Below are 17,953 nucleotides of genomic sequence, written 5' to 3' on the forward strand. Positions count from 1 at the left end.
GGTGTTCTAAAAGTTTTGACCGGTAGTGTATATTTGTGAAATTTGTTTTGATTTTGAATGGATCAATATCATGGACCTCTCTCTCGAAACTGTGGTTCATTTTCATGCCAGCCAGGTAGGCTAATCTCCTGTTGTAAAGATAAGCAATGTGTTTAATATTAGGAAAGTTGAGAAAAAAATATAGTAGGCCTAGCCTATAGAAAGGTGATGGAATATTGTGAATGTGTAGTGTGGAGCTAAATGCGGAGCTATTGAATGACGATTGCATTGCCCTTGCAGATACTGTATGATTCTTGGGCTGAGGGCTTGTGTTGAAGTGTTCTAGCTTGTAATGTCAAAAGCCATGCTGTCGGCATCCTCAGATACTGCCTGGGAAGGTGCACCTTACCTGCCTCCAAATCATTTCAAACAGGAGGATTTCTGTATTTCTGTAACAAAATAACTTCCTGACAGGACACAGTGTTTCATTGGGTCACTGTGTTCGGGGACATCTAGCTATTAGAAGAGGCATTTTAATGAAGTGTAAGTGCCTGCTTCGTGCTGGCCACCAGAAGACCAGATATGTTGAGTATGTGGTATGCTAATAAACATCAGCATTCAACACCCACAGCGCTGTCAGTGTGCGGACTTAAAGAGTATTACACGAAGATGTTTCAGTACTCCCAGGGTTGCTATGCATCATTATTATATAGACTAATACCACCACGGTATATTCCATACAGGAACATGTCCACTCACTGAGTTATCTGATAGCTAGTGTTTTATTCCATTTGTTACGAGTTATGATAATGGTATAGTGGTATGGTGAAATGACTAAAATAATGACGCACTACGCTTACTGTACCATATAGATTTACAAGCATAATTGTATGTGGGACTGTAATGCTTTATATGCCCTTGCGATCATTTCCCTTTTTTGACGCCCTGTTTAGGAGCCTGTTACCAGCTGATTGAAAAGCCAGGTGCTTTCCTCCTCTCACGTTTCTCATGGTGGCTGTTTTTCTACGTGTGCTTTTGGGTCAGTACGAACTTCGCAACCTTTCCAGCAACTTGGAAGGTGACTCTGCTTACACTGGCAACCCAGGACCTGCAAATGCAATGAAGCTCGTACGTGAACTTTACCAAGCTTGTTAATGCTGAATTTAAGCAATGGCTAATACACTTCTTGTAAAAATGATTACATAGTTTGCTACATGTACTAATGTAATGTATAAGAATTGTTGTTCATGACTTATAACGTGATAACGTGTTCTCATAAATACACGGAGGCGGTTTTCGCGGCATAGGTTAAGCCTAGTCCTGGAATAAAAAGCACTTTCAATGGAGATTCACTGTCTGGGAAACCGCCCCATGGTGTACCATGTATACATGAGTTACAAACAGTTTACTAAGTAGGCCCTCGAAGGAATAGGACTTGGTATCCTACATTGTGCTTACAGAGCAGGGGTACAGACAAGGTAAACATTAACCAGTATTAAAGATATTAAAGATGTTTGCACTAAATATGTTTTCCCTATAGCTGCGCCAGAGCAACACAAACCCCATAATACTCCTTAATCACAGGATATCCCAAACCGGGGGTCCCTGCCCACGCACGGTGTCACGTGTCATTGTTGGTTTCTTAGCGACAGGGAACCCAGAGATTTATGTGGCACCACCGGCATGCAGGCGGCAGCCCAATTGGTCTGTAAGATTTCTCTTACTCTCTTCACCCTTCACTCACTCTATCCTCTACCTTCTTTCTCACCCTTTAATTTCTTATCCTTCGATTTGTCTGTTATCCCCTGTTAAAGGAATTTAATTCCTATATGTTCATCAACCAATTCAATTAAAACACTCTGTCCATCTCTAAGAATTTGTAAGATTCTTATTTGCATAAAATGGACAGAAACCAGTCTCAAAATCAATCAATCAATAGCGTTTATTCTCGAGAGTACTGATCATAATACAATTTACATCAGGTTATATAATAAAAATGACGTCATAGGTTTTAAAATGTCCTTCCTCCTCTCGGATACAATGGCAATATAGTTCACAAGCCTTCCCACATTGTCTGCCACCTGTTAAACAATCTACTACTAGCCCAAGGTCTCTACCCTCCCTGGGTAGAGACAGAATGTCCTGTAAGGAACACAGCATTCCAGCCGGTCTGACGATAGCTCCATTAGTTTCTAACAAGGAACAGAAAGTCCTTGTTCTAATTCTTGACTAAAACTACACACATTATATTCAGTATTATGATTATAATAAGATTCTTACATCCATACAGTAACATAGTAGTATTCTGTTTAGTTATAGTTCTAAGTTAAATGTATACATAATTTAGTCATTATTCATAAAAATCCCATAACATCCCCCCTTTCCTCTATCCCATGTGGCCATCCTCACTTTTCCAAATTTATTTTGGTTTCTCTTGCTTAGCTATCTGTGTCCTGTGATATATTCTCTGTCCTTGACACCATACATCACTCCATAGTGCTATGCAGAGCCTTATATATTGGTATATTGATATATATTGGTAGGCCGTCATTGTAAATAAGAATTTGTTCTTAACTGACTTGCCTGATTAAATAAAGGTTAAATAAATACATAGAAAATATTGAGAGGCTTTGGTGCTGTGAACATGGCTGTATGCTGATAATATACACACCTCCATGGGACCCTGTATTACCCACTACCCAACGTTTGTGTGAGTGGGGAAGTTAAAGCATATGAGCTGGACAGGAAACATTTGAACTCCTCACATAAAACATCAATATACCGCTCACTTTTGCTGGTAGACATGTTCTGTAACAGAATTATCCAATTTGATCACACATCAAAACAGTGTTTCATCTAGAAACTACAGTATGGAATTGTTTATGCATTTTCTTAAATCCCTTTTTAAAGATAAGCAACAAACTCATAAGATTCCATTCTTGAAGATTCCAACTCTCATGTGCACCAGTGTCATCTTCCCCCAGCTTCCTGGTATACAGGCATTCATCAGGCCTGGTGCTGATAGGCTATTCTGGATGCAACCTGGACTCATGGGTAGATGTAACATAGTAAATCCTGACACTCCAATTAGTATGATATGTTATGTTTCCTATGGTATGTATTAATTTGTGGATGTCCATCATCCATTTCGTATGATATGTTATGAATTACAATTTGTATGATATGTTAAAAATTGCAATTCGTAAAATGTTACAAATTGCAATTCGTACAATATGTAAAGCATTTGCTAAACTTATTACATGTTATGAATTCCAATTTGTTATGGTTAATGTTAGCTAGGTGGCTAACGTCTAGTCTAGAAGTTAGGGTTAGGAGTTAGGGTAAAATGTTAAGGTTAGGGGAAGGGTTAGCTAACATGCTAAGCAGTTGCAAAGTTTCTAATTAGCTAAAATGCTAAAGTTGTCCTTGATGAGAACCGAACATGAAACCTTTGGGTTGCTAGACGTTCACGGTATACGCCCGACCAACCACCCAACTTTCGTTTTTGCCTTAAGTAATCTTCTGTCTTATGTAACCATACCGAACATAACATATCATACTAATTTGAGTGTCCTGGATTTACATTTACTATTTTACATCTGGTCTATGAGACCAGGCTGCTGGATGAGAGCTATTTGTGGAGAAAGTAAAAGGTGACCAACTACCTAATGCTGATGGACAGGCTGGTGTTTACGAATAGTTTATGAATAAGGATGGATTTTTCATTCAACAAAACATCAGTGGTTAGTTTGAAAGAGATTGGAGAGCTGCAATGACGTAGATATAGGTCAGGTGTAACATTCAAAGGTACAGGTATAACATTCAAAATCATATGAATTCAGATATATTCATATATTGTTATAATATTTGTATTTCATACTTCCATGTACCTGTGGGCTGCCACTAGAAAGACAATCAGACATATTTTTCTGATATAACTTTCCCCACGTTGCTTGAGTGTTTTCTACTGTCATATGCCTTCCTACCTGACACAGTGGCATATCTTTTAACTAACAAATTACTTTGTCGCGCTCTCCCTTCCATTCAAGCTCTCCTTTTTCCTTCAGCTGTCCTCGTCGCCTCATCCCTTCCTTTCTCAAGTTAACAGAGCGAGGTGGGAGGAACATGGGGATAAGGTTGAGGTTAAAGGTTTCAGGGCAGAGCCTAACATAATGCTGTGTGTTTGTAGGACCAAAGTGGTAGCTGGTGATGTGGGGTGAGGGGCAGAGGACACTAAAGCGATGGAGCTCAACACTGAGCCTCTGAAAATAAGGGGCTACACCTCACAGCTGTGTACATAGACTAAAAACAGACAAATGAACATTGAGGCTGACTGACGAGGGGTGGCCCATGTTGACACTGGGGTTCCAGAACATTCTGTCTCTAAAGCTATACTGCTGGCATTCTACAATCCCCCTAGCCTGACTCATTCTTATAAATATGAGCGAGAGAAGTGTGATTGGAAAACAGACAAAGAGTGAGAAGGGTAGAGACCGAGAGGGGGAAGAGTGGTAGAGACAGAAGGAGAAGGGTAGAGTCAGAGGGAGAAGGGTTGTAGAGAGACACAGGGGGATAAGGGTGGTAGAGACAGACAGAGAGAAGGGTGGTAAGACACTGAGACAGAGTGAAACTATGGCTTAGAATTCAGTAAAGATGAGATGGGATTAAAGGCAGTACCAGAGAGCCAGGCAGAGAATTGAATAGAAGATGGACAGCAGAAGGATTTTCACGAGGAGGGACAGAGTAACAGATCAGAGAAGAAATTTGAGGAGAGGGTCCTGGCAACACTGTATTATTGGACTGTGAAGCAAGACTGCTTTGATGTGGTTTTATGTGCCCGCTTGAATATGCGTGCCAGTCAAGCCATGCAACAAAATAGAGATTAATGGCAGGACAGGGTATGTGATCTGAATGACAGTTCTCTGACACTGCAATAGCTAAACACATAATAAACACACCTTATTACACTACTGTCTACAGCTATTACACAATGTACTTTTAAGAATTACCACTAACAAAATGCTGCAAATATTGTCCATGGTGACATGTTCACGAAAGCGTCAATTTCCCTTTGTCATCCTCCATCGAATTGCGTTAACGTTGAACGAATCTTCAATAAGGCATCATTCTGGATGGGCAGAGAAAGAGGACATCTAGTGGAGTAGAGAAGACTGAAAACAACTCCCATTTCTCTCTTTACTCAGCGTCCCCCACCCACCCCACTCTTGAATACATATCCAGCGGCATCATACTGGCTAGTGGCTATCAATACCATAGTCAGACAGACACAGTTATCAGGTAGTAATAAATATTTTATTTTCCCCATCACTTCAATATTAAAAATGAAGTTCATGACATACGTTCTCAAGGTTAGCTCATCTGTCCATATTAGTCTATGTGTAACAGTGTGTTGAATGGTGTGCATTTCTCTACATAACTATTTACAAGTAGAAGAAACTGCTCCACATAAATCATGTTGGCATGGCGATCATCGGCCTCCTCCGTTAGCTGCACCACCCCCGGACTGATCCTGAGCTCCTGACATCATCAGGAAGAGAACGAGGGGAACAATGTACATCCACTGGAGAGAGGGAGGCAGATGTTATTATCAAATGATACAAGATGTTAATCTAACTCAGGGTAAGACTACAAGCTGTGATTAGTGATGCTTCTCCTGCACAACAGTCCCACAGTTTCATCCTGTTCAATGCCCAATGACAGAGAGTGAGGTGAACAGTGAAGTGAAACATCTCAGGGTCAATGCCAATGACAAGTGTGTAAAAGAAGGAGGCACAAAATGACTGGTGACTTTGGCTACTTAAACTGTGATAATCTAATCCACTTTAGCAATGAAGGTGTGTATGTTGTCCAATCCTATTTTACCAGAGTGCTTTAGCTCATTACTAATCAATGGGACACACCTGGATTAATTAAAGGTCTGCAGTGACAAAAAAAAAACTGATCATTAGCACTGGATCATTAGCATTGACCTTGAATGACAAGGACAGGAGGGGAGGGACAAACAGGAAAAATGATTAGTGAAAAATGTTAGCGTTAATCAAATCAGTGAACAGTATAACACATATATACATAACAGTATAACACATACAGTGGGGAGAACAAGTATTTGATACACTGCCGATTTTGCAGGTTTTCCTACTTACAAAGCATGTAGAGGTCTGTAATTTTTATCATAGGTACACTTCAACTGTGAGAGATGGAATCTAAAACAAATCACATTGTATGATTTTTAAGTAATTAATTTGAATTTTATTGCATGACATAAGTATTTGATCACCTACCAACCAGTAAGAATTCCGGCTCTCACAGACCTGTTAGTTTTTCTTTAAGAAGCCCTCCTGTTCTCCACTCATTACCTGTATTAACTGCACCTGTTTGAACTCGTTACCTGTATAAAAGACACCTGTCCACACACTCAATCAAGCAGACTCCAACCTCTCCACAATGGCCAAGACCAGAGAGCTGTGTAAGGACATCAGGGATAAAATTGTAGACCTGCACAAGGCTGGGATGGGCTACAGGACAATAGGCAAGCAGCTTGGTGAGAAGGCAACAACTGTTGGCGCAATTATTAGAAAATGGAAGAAGTTCAAGATGACGGTCAATCACCCTCGGTCTGGGGCTCCATGCAAGATCTCACCTCGTGGGGCATCAATGATCATGAGGAAGGTGAGGGATCAGCCCAGAACTACACGGCAGGACCTGGTCAATGACCTGAAGAGAGCTGGGACCACAGTCTCAAAGAAAACCATTAGTAACACACTACGCCGTCATGGATTAAAATCCTGCAGCGCACGCAAGGTCCCCCTGATCAAGCCAGCGCATGTCGAGGCCCGTCTGAAGTTTGCCAATGACCATCTGGATGATCCAGAGGAGGAATGGGAGAAGGTCATGTGGTCTGATGAGACAAAAATAGAGCTTTTTGGTCTAAACTCCACTCGCCGTGTTTGGAGGAAGAAGAAGGATAAGTACAACCCCAAGAACACCATCCCAACCGTGAAGCATGGAGGTGGAAACATCATTCTTTGGGGATGCTTTTCTGCAAAGGGGACAGGACGACTGCACCGTATTGAGGGGAGGATGGATGGGGCCATGTATCGCGAGATCTTGGCCAACAACCTCCTTCCCTCAGTAAGAGCATTGAAGATGGGTCGTGGCTGGGTCTTCCAGCATGACAACGACCCGAAACACACAGCCAGGGCAACTAAGGAGTGGCTCCGTAAGAAGCATCTCAAGGTCCTGGAGTGGCCTAGCCAGTCTCCAGACCTGAACCCAATAGAAAATCTTTGGAGGGAGCTGAAAGTCCATATTGCCCAACGACAGCCCCGAAACATGAAGGATCTGGAGAAGGTCTGTATGGAGGAGTGGACCAAAATCCCCGCTGCAGTGTGTGCAAACCTGGTCAAGAACTACAGGAAACGTATGATCTCTGTAATTGCAAACAAAGGTTTCTGTACCAAATATTAAGTTCTGCTTTTCTGATGTATCAAATACTTATGTCATGCAATAAAATGCAAATTAATTACTTAAAAATCATACAATGTGATTTCTCTCACAGTTGAAGTGTACCTATGATAAAAATTACAGATCTCTACATGCTTTGTAAGTAGGAAAACCTGCAAAATCAGCAGTGTATCAAATACTTGTTCTCCCCACTGTATATACATAAGCTTGCAAGAAGCAGAAGAGACACGGAGCGCGGCACAGACATAGGCTAACAGCCCAGAGTGAGTTGCTGAATGAGCCAAAGTGAGAACAGTACTTGAGTGGGAATCAGCTCTGCTGCTCTTCGGCTCCCCCTGCTGAGGGTTGTGCCGAACTGCTGGCCATGAGGAAGATTGCACCTCCCAGAATCAAATACCACTGGAACACAGCACAGCATAGCACTAAGTCAACAAACGGCACAGCACAGCACTGAGTCAACAAATGACACAGTCACAATCAGCAACACAGACTCAGACAACAGCACTGATTAAATCAAACACAGCAATGGAAGCACAGCACATAAAACAACACAGCACAGAGCCCTATACTATGAACGCGGTTTGTGCAGTTAGTGAGGTAACGTTGGTCAACTGAGTTAAACTCGGGATATCTGATACCACGGAAGTGGCTCACCTTTTAGCCAGGTACATTTCTATGGCAACAAATCCATCAGAACTACCCTGCTCCCATTCAAGGTTAACTCAGGGCTAACTCAATTTATCCTGAATTAACTTCTCTAGGGTAGGGGGCAGCATTTTCACGTTTGGATGAAAAGCATACCCAAATTCAACTGCCAGTTACTCATCCCCAGGAGATAAGATATGCATATTATTAGTAGATTTGGATAGAAAACACTCTGAAGTTTCTAAAACTGTTTGAATCATGTCTGTGAGTATAACAGAACTTATTTAGCGAAACCCAGAGGACAAACCATTCAGATTTTTTTTTTTTGAGGTCAGTGTCTTTTCAATGAGTTTTCATTGGAAAACCAGATTTCTAAGCGAATTGATTGCAGTTCCTACGGTTTCCACTAGATGTCAACAGTCCTGAGAAATAGGTTGAGGTTATTCCTTTGTGTAATGAAGAAATACGGCCATCTTGAAGTCGAGGCACTCCAGGTGTCCTGGACATGCACTTCAATCAAACAGAAGGCATGCTACATATCGTTTTAATCCTGTATTGAACACATATCATCCGTCTTCAATTTTATTGATTATTAACGTTAAGAAATACCTAAAGTTGTATTATAAAAGTAGTTTGACATTTTTTGGCAAAGTTTACAGGTAACCTTTGAGATATTTTGTCGTCACGTTTGAGCAAGTTGGAACCGGTGTTTTTCTGGATCAAATGCGCCAAATAAATGGACATTTTGGATATATATCGACGGAATTAAATCGAACAAAAGGACCATTTGTGATGTTTATGGGACATATTGGAGTGCCAACAACAGAAGCTCGTCAAAGGCATGAATTATATTTTTATTTCTGCGTTTTGTGTCGCGCCTGCTGGGTTGAAATGTTTTCTCTCTTTTGTTTACTATAAGTGCTATGCTCAGATAATAGCATCGTATGCTTTCGCTGAAAAGCCTATTTGAATTATGACATGTTGGCTGGATTCACAACCAGTGTAGCTTTAATTTGGTATCTTTCATGTGTGATTTAATGAAAGTTTGATTTTATAGTAGTAATTTTCATAGTAATTAATTTTAATTTGGCGCTCTGCATTTTCTCAGGCTTTTTGCCAAGTGATACAGTAGCGTCTTGCCTAAACTCAGATTTTTGGATATAAATATTAACTTTACCGAACAAAAAATACATGTATTGTGTAACATGACGTCCTATGAGTGTCATCTGATGAAGATTATCAAAGGTTAGTGATTAATTTTATCTATATTTCTGCTTTTTGTTACTGCACTCTATAGCTGGAAAAATGGCTGTCTTTTTCTGTGACTTGGCTCATACCTAACATAATCGTTTGGTGTGCTTTCGTCGTAAAATCTTTTTGAAATCGGACACTTTGGCTGGATTTACAACAAGTGTAGCTTTAAAATGGTGTAAAATACTTGTATGCTTGAGGAATTTAAATAATGGGATTTCTGTTGTTTTGAATTTGGCGCCCTGCAGTTTCACTGGCTGTTGACGAGGTGGGACGCTACCGTCCCACATACCCTAGAGAGGTTTTAAGTGTCTGAGCTGCGAGTTGACGACCAACGCAATCAGATTCCCTCCCTCTCGCAAAGATTGCATCACCATCCCCTTCATTTGAGGAAGACAACTTTGTGTGTTAAAATACGTAGAGTTAGCGACAGGCGGACAACCAATATCAACCTTCGTAGTACAGATAAAGCCTGAGCTGGAATGTGAAGCTAACTGAAGCTGGCTAGCTTTAGATAACACTGAGTAGCTTCAAATCGTAGCATACCCCTCAGGACAGGACATATCCAGATTGGCTAGGGTTAGACAAAACAAAGACACCTAAGAACATGCAGATATACACTGAGTATACCAAACTTAGGAACACCTTCCTAATATTCAGTTGCACCCCCCTCTTTGCCCTCCGAACAGCCTCAATTCATCGGGACATGGACTCTACAAGTAGGGCTGTTACGGTGACCGTATTACTGCCACACCAGCGATCACGAGTCATGATTACAGTCAAATTCCACGTGATCGTTTAGTCACGGTAATTAGGCTTCTCCAAGCTCTGATGCTGCTGCTGATCATTAGTAGCCTACAAAACTTGCTAACTGCCTGGTACTCAGCTCTCTATTGTTCCTCTAATCACTTTGATATCAATGCAAATGTAAACGAAAATCAAAACACTAAATGAGAGCCCATGCGTGTGATGGCCTCTATAGGCTAGGCCTACTATATTTATTTCTCAACTTTCATAATATTAAGCACATTGCTTCTCTTTACAAAGGGAGTATAGCCGACCTGGCTGGCAAGAAAATGAACCACGTGAAAATCGTCCTCTATTCGCTATTTAAGTGCATAGATGACATGTATATTTTCCCCCTGCCCGTTCCGACTGGTGAATAATTGTACATTCTAAATCAAATACTAAATAATGTGTGGAATTTAGTTATGTAAAGACAAGAATAAATCAAGAATAGTCTGATGGGTGACAATATTAGCCTATCACTTGTGAATGATGCCCAGCTTGTGTGCAGTAAGGAAAGAAACAGCGCCTGCCTTTTTTGGGCGACTTTTTCAAATCATAGTCGCACACGTCATGTAGCCTGGCCTATATGTTTAGTTGTGATACAAACCACATCAAAAGTGGCCAAATAACTTCTTAAAATTAGGCATATTAAATCAGCTTTACAACGGGTTCAGAGCCTAACTGGCATACATACGCAGCATGTGAGTCAAGTTTGGGGAAGACAATTTTCACCATAAAAATACACCTTTATATATATATATATATATATATATAAATAAAAGCATTACATGCATAATCGCATTTGCGGTCACCTTTGAGAATGATGTTTTCCCACTAATGGACATCCGCACTTTTAGCCTACAGCCATGTGCGCATTGCTGCGCTTATAATGTGAAGAAATGCCTAATAGTTTAGCAACATTTTAAACTAAACGTTCTGATCTGTTGTGTCAGCTTCATCGCTTAAAAAATGTTTTTTGATGCTAGTGGTGGTATTCATTTGGGATCTATCCCATCCCACAACTGTCCCAGACTATTTTTGGAATATTTATTTCTCGCACAGAATAGGTCAATTTTTGTACTATGGGGGATGGTAGATTGACATAGTCGAGTGCTTTTGCTATTTGTTAGGCCTTCTCATCTTGTTGGCTGACGAAAAGTAAATGTGGACAGTACTTTCAATATCTTCAATATGCACCTCGGAATTGGATAAGGACGCGCGCAGTGGCGTCCCCGAAGTGTCTGTCTTCACTTGTAGCCTGTGAGAAAGACATGATCACGTGACGGAGAGCCATTTGAGTGAGAGGTGCTTTGGATCACGCAGCCGGGAGAAGGGAATTATAATTATTATATTCAGCCCAAGGGCACAACGGCCACTGGTGGCAATGGCATGGATTTTTTTAGGAGCAATACGGCCACACAAAGGGGATGCCGCCAGAGAATTCAAGGCATTATCAAGTGCTTGTCAAATTGTGAATGAGAGACTGATGTATACAACCTGCGCAAGAAACAAAGCAGAGCTCATGCCTTTCATGCGACTTTTTTCAAATCATCATTACAGTCGCATCATGCAGCCATAGAATGTATTACAAATCAAAACATATAGCCCAACATTTGTATCACAACTAAAGTTACATAAATATCTCTAAATGAAGCATATAGGAGTACCTGTTTCTTTGTTAATTGCTCAACACAGAATATGTGTGCACTCCCTCAAATCAAAATATCCTTTCTATTTTATTCAACCATGTTCAATTGTATTCTTCATATTATAAAATAATGCCACAGAATTCTAAGCAAATCTTGTCTGCTAAATGAACTAGTGCAGCCCACAGCCATATGGCATAGCTAGATCAAGGGACTAACACTATGCTACCCTGTTCTGAAATAGACCACATTTTCTTCATATCATGTTTCTTTAGACCTGTCTAAAATAAATAATGGATTTATTGAGATGGTGTAGGCTATATTACATGGATTTATTAGACTGTTTAAAATGTAGATGTTCCAAAGATCTCCATCAGTGGCTTGTAGGCTATGTGTGGAAGACAGGAGATGCTAAATGTGTTTGTTAATTAACGGTAAATTACTGTGAGACCAGCAGTTATTTGCTTGACAATCACCGGCGTGTGACATTTCATTACCGCCACAGCCCTATCTACAAGGTGTCGAAAGCGTTGATGTCCTTTGGGTGGTGGACCATTCTTGATACACACGGGAAAGTGTTGAGAGCGGACAAATCCAGCAGCGTTGCATTTCTTGACACAAACCGGTGCGCCTGGCACCTACATACCCTGTTCAAAGGCACTTAAATCTTTTGTCTTGCCCATATACCCTCTGAACGGCACACATACACAATCCATGTCTCAATTGTCTCGAGGCTTAAAAATCCTTCTTTAACCTGTCTCCTCCCCTTCATCTACACTGATTGAATTGGATTTAACAAGTGACATCAATAAAGGATCAACGCTTACACCTGGATTCGCCTGGTCAGTCTGTCATGGAAAGAGCAGGTGTTCCTAATGTTTCGTACACTTAGTGTATATATAACGGAACAGAGCAGCTCAAGACTAAACCGCAGAGCAGAGTTTAAAAGACTTGAAGAGCCCAGGGATAGACCAATAGACAGTCATAATGACATAGTGCAGGACACAAACTACAGATGTCTATGCACACTTACATATTTGGCAAAGAAGGATTTCTGCTCCTGTGGCTTGCCTCTCTTTTCATGTTCTATGTCCATGCGCTCAATAAATAGAGCAGTCTCCGGCCTGGGGGAGAGGATGATGAAGGATATTGTTAGACAGAGAAAGATAAAGGTTGAAGTCGACCCAAAAGAGTTAGAAAATCAAATCAAATGAAGATTTGATAGAGCCAGAACCATATTTCTGTGACCAGAACATCAATAAGGACCGATGACTCACTGGGGTGCATTGGTAGGCGCTATGATGGTCAGCGTAGTGTTAAAGGCTTCCAGATCAACTTCGTCCTCCACCTCTGTCCCCCGACACGCGCCTGGAATGGTCACTATGGAAACGCCGATGAGGTAGCCAGAGACATCAGTGTGGAGGGTGATGACATCGCTGAGGTGGGACTCAACTAAAGAGCACTGAGGGAGACAGAGAAGAAACAGATATGTTTTCAATATGTTTACAAAAGAAAATGCCAATGAGGTGTGTTGTCTTTTTAATTTCAGCTTGCTATGAGGGTGAGACACACATACCGCTCTGACGAACGCCGTCAGGTAGCCATCCATCTGGCGCTCTGTCTGCCTGTCTGTCAAAGACACTCTGGGCACTCGGATTTTGTACAGACCATCCACAACAGCCACTTCCTGTGTCAGAGGGACAGGGGGAATACCGATTCAGAACAAAATCCTGACTGCTGACAGTAAACTCCAAACCACATCTGCCTCTACCTTCCTCTCCCACCTTCAGAGTGTTCCTGTCCTCCTCTGATAGCTGGCTCTGGGAGAGGGACACACTGGTCTCCCTCCCACCCCTTAACTGCAGAGCTCCACGCATACGGAACCGAGACACATCATCTGAAAGAAATAAATGGTATAACAACACACGATGAGCACCAAAATTGTGACCTCGATATCTCCTTCATTTGGTAAATGGAACTTTGAAGAATAACGTATCAGTTAGACAATACATACTCACCAACTTCAAAGGAATGCTCAAAAGGGACAGAGAATCCACTGAAGTCTGTGTCCAGTCCATCACCAGTCTGTGGAGAAGGAAATAGATGCAGTTTTACTAGAAAGAATAGATTCCGACTCTTACTTACTGTGGTTGGACAAGCTTCCTGTTTAGATTAAGACACCGCGGAGCTGGAGCGAGATATGGCTTGGAAAATGTACCTCAATCCACAGAATTGTGTTGTACTACGAATTGTCCAATTATCCCAAATGTTAGACCGAGAATTTATTTTTTAATGGCAGTGTCTGTCAGCCAATCAGCTCCTTTGTTGTGTCCCCGACTAAAAAAAAATATTGGTCGACCAATAGTTTTCTGTTCTTTCGACCAATCGATTGACACATCCTATGTGTTTCAACTATATGCACAGAGCCTGTCTGATGCTTTAAGCGAACTGTTTGATGAAATAGTTAAGACACAAATGACTAGAGGGAGTCCGACCGCAATTGATTTGATTGTGCTGCCTGGCTCAGATTTGCTGCTCTGTGTTACAAAAAAAAAAAAGACAGCGAATGACTGTGTGACTAGCACCCGTTGTCTCTCTCTCCTCCCTGCTGCAGAGACCACCACAGAACATCAGTGTGTATAGCACTGTCTGTTTTGCTGAAGCTGCAACATAATTACAGCCATTTCTGACTGAAAAGTTCTGTTACCGAAATTCCTCATTTGTTTAGGAAAAACTATCCCTATTCCCTCAACCTGTGCTCTCTTTATGTGACACATGTATGCTTCGCATGCACGTGACCAATAGGGCCTGACCTATAGCATATCATAATCACATCAATAAATTGGTTATAACAAACTCTGTACACCTTAGCACATGTGACAGAAAAATGAATGCAGAGGACGTGACAAACTTGAAGCAGGGGAACGTTTACTGGTTGCGCAGGAGGTAAAGGGGAAGCCAGATGTGTGGAATAGATTTAGCTAGTTGTGGAAAATACTGGAGATCAAGAAAAAGATGGTATGGAGCAAGCGCTGCTTGTCCTGTGTGTGCCAAACAGGTGCTATTAGACTACAATATAATTTTTCTGACCGTTTCGAACAATGTAAACACTAAATAAATTAGAGTCTGTTGTAATGTTTTTTTGTAAAGCCTTTATTACAGCAAAGACTAAAATAATTTATGAATGCAATTTCCGAAATGAAACAGTTTAGGCCTATTTATTGTTTACGCTAATTATTAATTAAATCATTGCTTGTTATTTTATTTTAAAACTAAAATGCTTGATTCCATTGCTGTGTGATGACATGAACGGATAAATGATTGAGTGATGCAGTAGCCTATATAAGTATTGAAATATAGGCCTAAGTAAGTTATGGTATTAAGACTAAACAGGATGCACTCTGTGGCCTACAGCTTGATGGTGGTTATACAAGGTTGCTATACTATGCCTACTAATGATAATGACATATTATTATAAGGATGATCATAATAATAATCTGGAACAGTGCAAACACTAAATAAATTATAAATAATACCAGAGAGGCTGGTCTAATTTAAAAAAAAGTGTAAAGCCTTTATTACAGCATAGGAAAGATTAAAAACAGCAGAATTTGTGAAACTGTTGGTGCTCACAGAATCAGTAGGCTATCAACTAAACACTCAAATAGGCAACAGAAGCAGAATCTGTCTTACATTTAACAGTTAGGCTATTGATTATAGACCTAATTAATTTTGCGTTTCCTCTCTCCTCATTTTTCTTAGACAATTAAGGCAAGTGCTGTTTTCTCCTCTCCTAACTCCGCTGCTGCCTCAGCCGCATTGTTCTCAACACCAATATGATGGTTTACTTTGCTATTATGCACATTGCAACATGGTCTAGGAAAAGGCGCCAATTCAACAGGCACTGATGTGTTTCAGAACCGCAGACTGCGACCACTATCCTAAAAACTAGCAGTACTTCATTCTTCTCGGTGTAACAGTTGGGATAATGGGACATTTTTTATGTGTAACGCATTTTCTCATCCCCCGTGGTGTATTAACCCTAAACAAGAATCGAAACTATCCGACCCCAACGCAGATGTAAACAAGCGTAGGATCGGAATCTATTCTGGCTAGCAGTTTTACTTACTGCATTTTTCAACAGAAGTGCTGCAGCAAGAAGGAGCAAAAAGTGCAGTTAGCTAGCTAGGGCTCCATTGGATGCTGTAATAGAGATATCTACCTTGGGAACACTTTACAATGAGCAGTTCAGGATGTAAGATGACATTTCCACAAATTGGTCCTGCCATTCAAACATAGTGGTATTGATTCGAATTCTTATTGGCTTGATTTACAGTGCGTATGTGTTGAACACATCCGTGCAATATTACAAATGACTACCATGGCGTGACATAAATTGAGCACCACCACCAAGGCTGTCAAAGCCACCCACCTAGATAGCTAGCTAACTAACTACGGCTAGCTAAACAACATAATATCAATCTAGCTAGCGTTACTGTAACGCTAATTTTGTTGCCTACTTAGCCAACGTTACGTGTTTGATAGACGTTGGTGAAAACGTTATCTGCACAGTAAGTAACGCTGTATTTGATGCATATTAAACAGCTGTTTTGCATTCATGCGTTGTCTTCATTAACTCATTTGGCTAGTTAGCTAAGGTCGGACGGTTAGCAAGAGCTAACAGCAAGCACACTAGTTGTCTAAGTTAATGGAATTAGATATTGGCAAAGAAAATAAAAAAGTGGTTTTGACATACCTTTCTGCCAGTGTTGCAACACGCAAAATCAGCACACAAAATAAGTATTGTGGGAATAATTGACAGTAACAAAAACGACCGTGGTACTGAAGCCATTTTGTCGGACCGTGCTTCAAAGTAAACATGGAACTACAATGTTACGCGATGACGTAGTACACTGGAGAACGAGCACCAACCTATAGTAAACTGCAGGTGGCGATAGAGTAGCGTTGATAGCAAACTTCATGCAGGACTGTTGAAATGTCTAAAACGGGAGATTGAAAAACGAAAGGTAGGCCTACTCTTTGGTGACTCAGGTGTGAAACGCCAACCCTCACAAACGACACAATTCAATAATGCTTAGGCCTAAATGTCAGAAATTATATATTGTAGCGACACGCACAGACAGTTATGTGTTAGGCTATTAGTTGGTTGTGTACCCAGCTATGTGTTAGGCTATTAGTTACCAGTACCCAGTGTTCGCGGGGTCCGACATGCCAATCAACCTGCTATCTGCCAATCACGGGAATGCCTGGAATGTTCTGATGCCGGGCTTCCTGGTGGTAGGCGGAGTGGCGTGGAGGGGGGTTGGGCAGGGGGATGGAGCATTGTAAGTTAAAACCAGGTTTAGCCATTATTCTCTCTCTTACGTCTGGCCTTCACAAGAGAAGGTCAAGGTTGTTTTATAGGTTGTGCTTCATTTATTTGGCGTGGGCTACGGCCAAACAGTATCCTGTGTGAAGTTAGGTTAATAAACCTTAAACTCAAGCCTCTGTCTGGACAATTGTTCCTCTATGATCTAGTCAGGTCATTAAAAAAAAAAAAATACAGTTCCTCAATGTAGGATGCAAGCATTTTTGTAAACGTGTGGTTAGCGTGTATTTAAATAACATTTTTATTATGTTTAAAAAAGTCAAATAAGATAGTACTTTAATAATCTCCCAAAGGGGAAATTTGATAAGATAGTACTCTATTAATCTCCCAAAGGGGAAATTTGATAAAACAATAAAACACAACAAAGGACGCACAGACGCTAAAAGCAGAACATCAAACGAATATAAAAAACAAAGTGTTCGTGTGACTTATTGAAGAACACGTGATTACTCTTGTTCAAAACACAATGTGTTGAGCTCCCGTTCTTTGCGTTTTCATTTCACTGTCTTAATATATTACCCTTTTACTAAATAATGTATAGGCCTAGGGTTATCCGTGAGACTAATTATGTATATTATGGACTTCAAATATATTATTTGCTGTGACAGAGAGTGAGGGCGAGCATAATTCTACTAAATGGGCTACACAGATACACTCACATTGTCACACATTCAATACGAGCAAAAGGCCCAGGAGTGTAGTCATGTACCATCCTGTTTCACTTGAAACCTGTATATTTTACCTTCCTTCCCAGGATTCCTGTTTCTGT

The 17,953-nt window shown here is 40.8% G+C and overlaps 1 protein-coding gene across 2 annotated transcripts; it reads right to left on the reverse strand.

The window, feature by feature from the left end:
- Positions 1 to 5,273: 5,273 nt before the first annotated feature.
- On the reverse strand, positions 5,274 to 16,687 carry LOC120034509 (ER membrane protein complex subunit 10-like). 2 transcript variants are annotated; one of them, XM_038981099.1, is made up of 8 exons: positions 16,552 to 16,686; positions 13,814 to 13,880; positions 13,580 to 13,692; positions 13,372 to 13,482; positions 13,073 to 13,257; positions 12,829 to 12,919; positions 7,763 to 7,863; positions 5,274 to 5,560 (listed from the first exon to the last, which is right to left on the reverse strand). In XM_038981099.1, exons 1-7 carry the CDS (start codon positions 16,645 to 16,647, stop codon positions 7,774 to 7,776), a joined length of 753 nt encoding a protein of 250 aa, XP_038837027.1. In that variant the 5' UTR covers positions 16,648 to 16,686; the 3' UTR covers positions 5,274 to 5,560; positions 7,763 to 7,773. The 2 variants fall into 2 exon arrangements, with proteins under 2 accessions (XP_038837027.1, XP_038837026.1); XM_038981098.1 differs by lacking the exon at positions 7,763 to 7,863 and having other exon boundaries at positions 16,552 to 16,687.
- Between the last annotated feature and the right edge of the window lie 1,266 nt (positions 16,688 to 17,953).

This window comes from Salvelinus namaycush, chromosome 41 (assembly GCF_016432855.1).
Source record: "Salvelinus namaycush isolate Seneca chromosome 41, SaNama_1.0, whole genome shotgun sequence".
NCBI classification, from domain to species: Eukaryota; Metazoa; Chordata; class Actinopteri; order Salmoniformes; family Salmonidae; genus Salvelinus; species Salvelinus namaycush.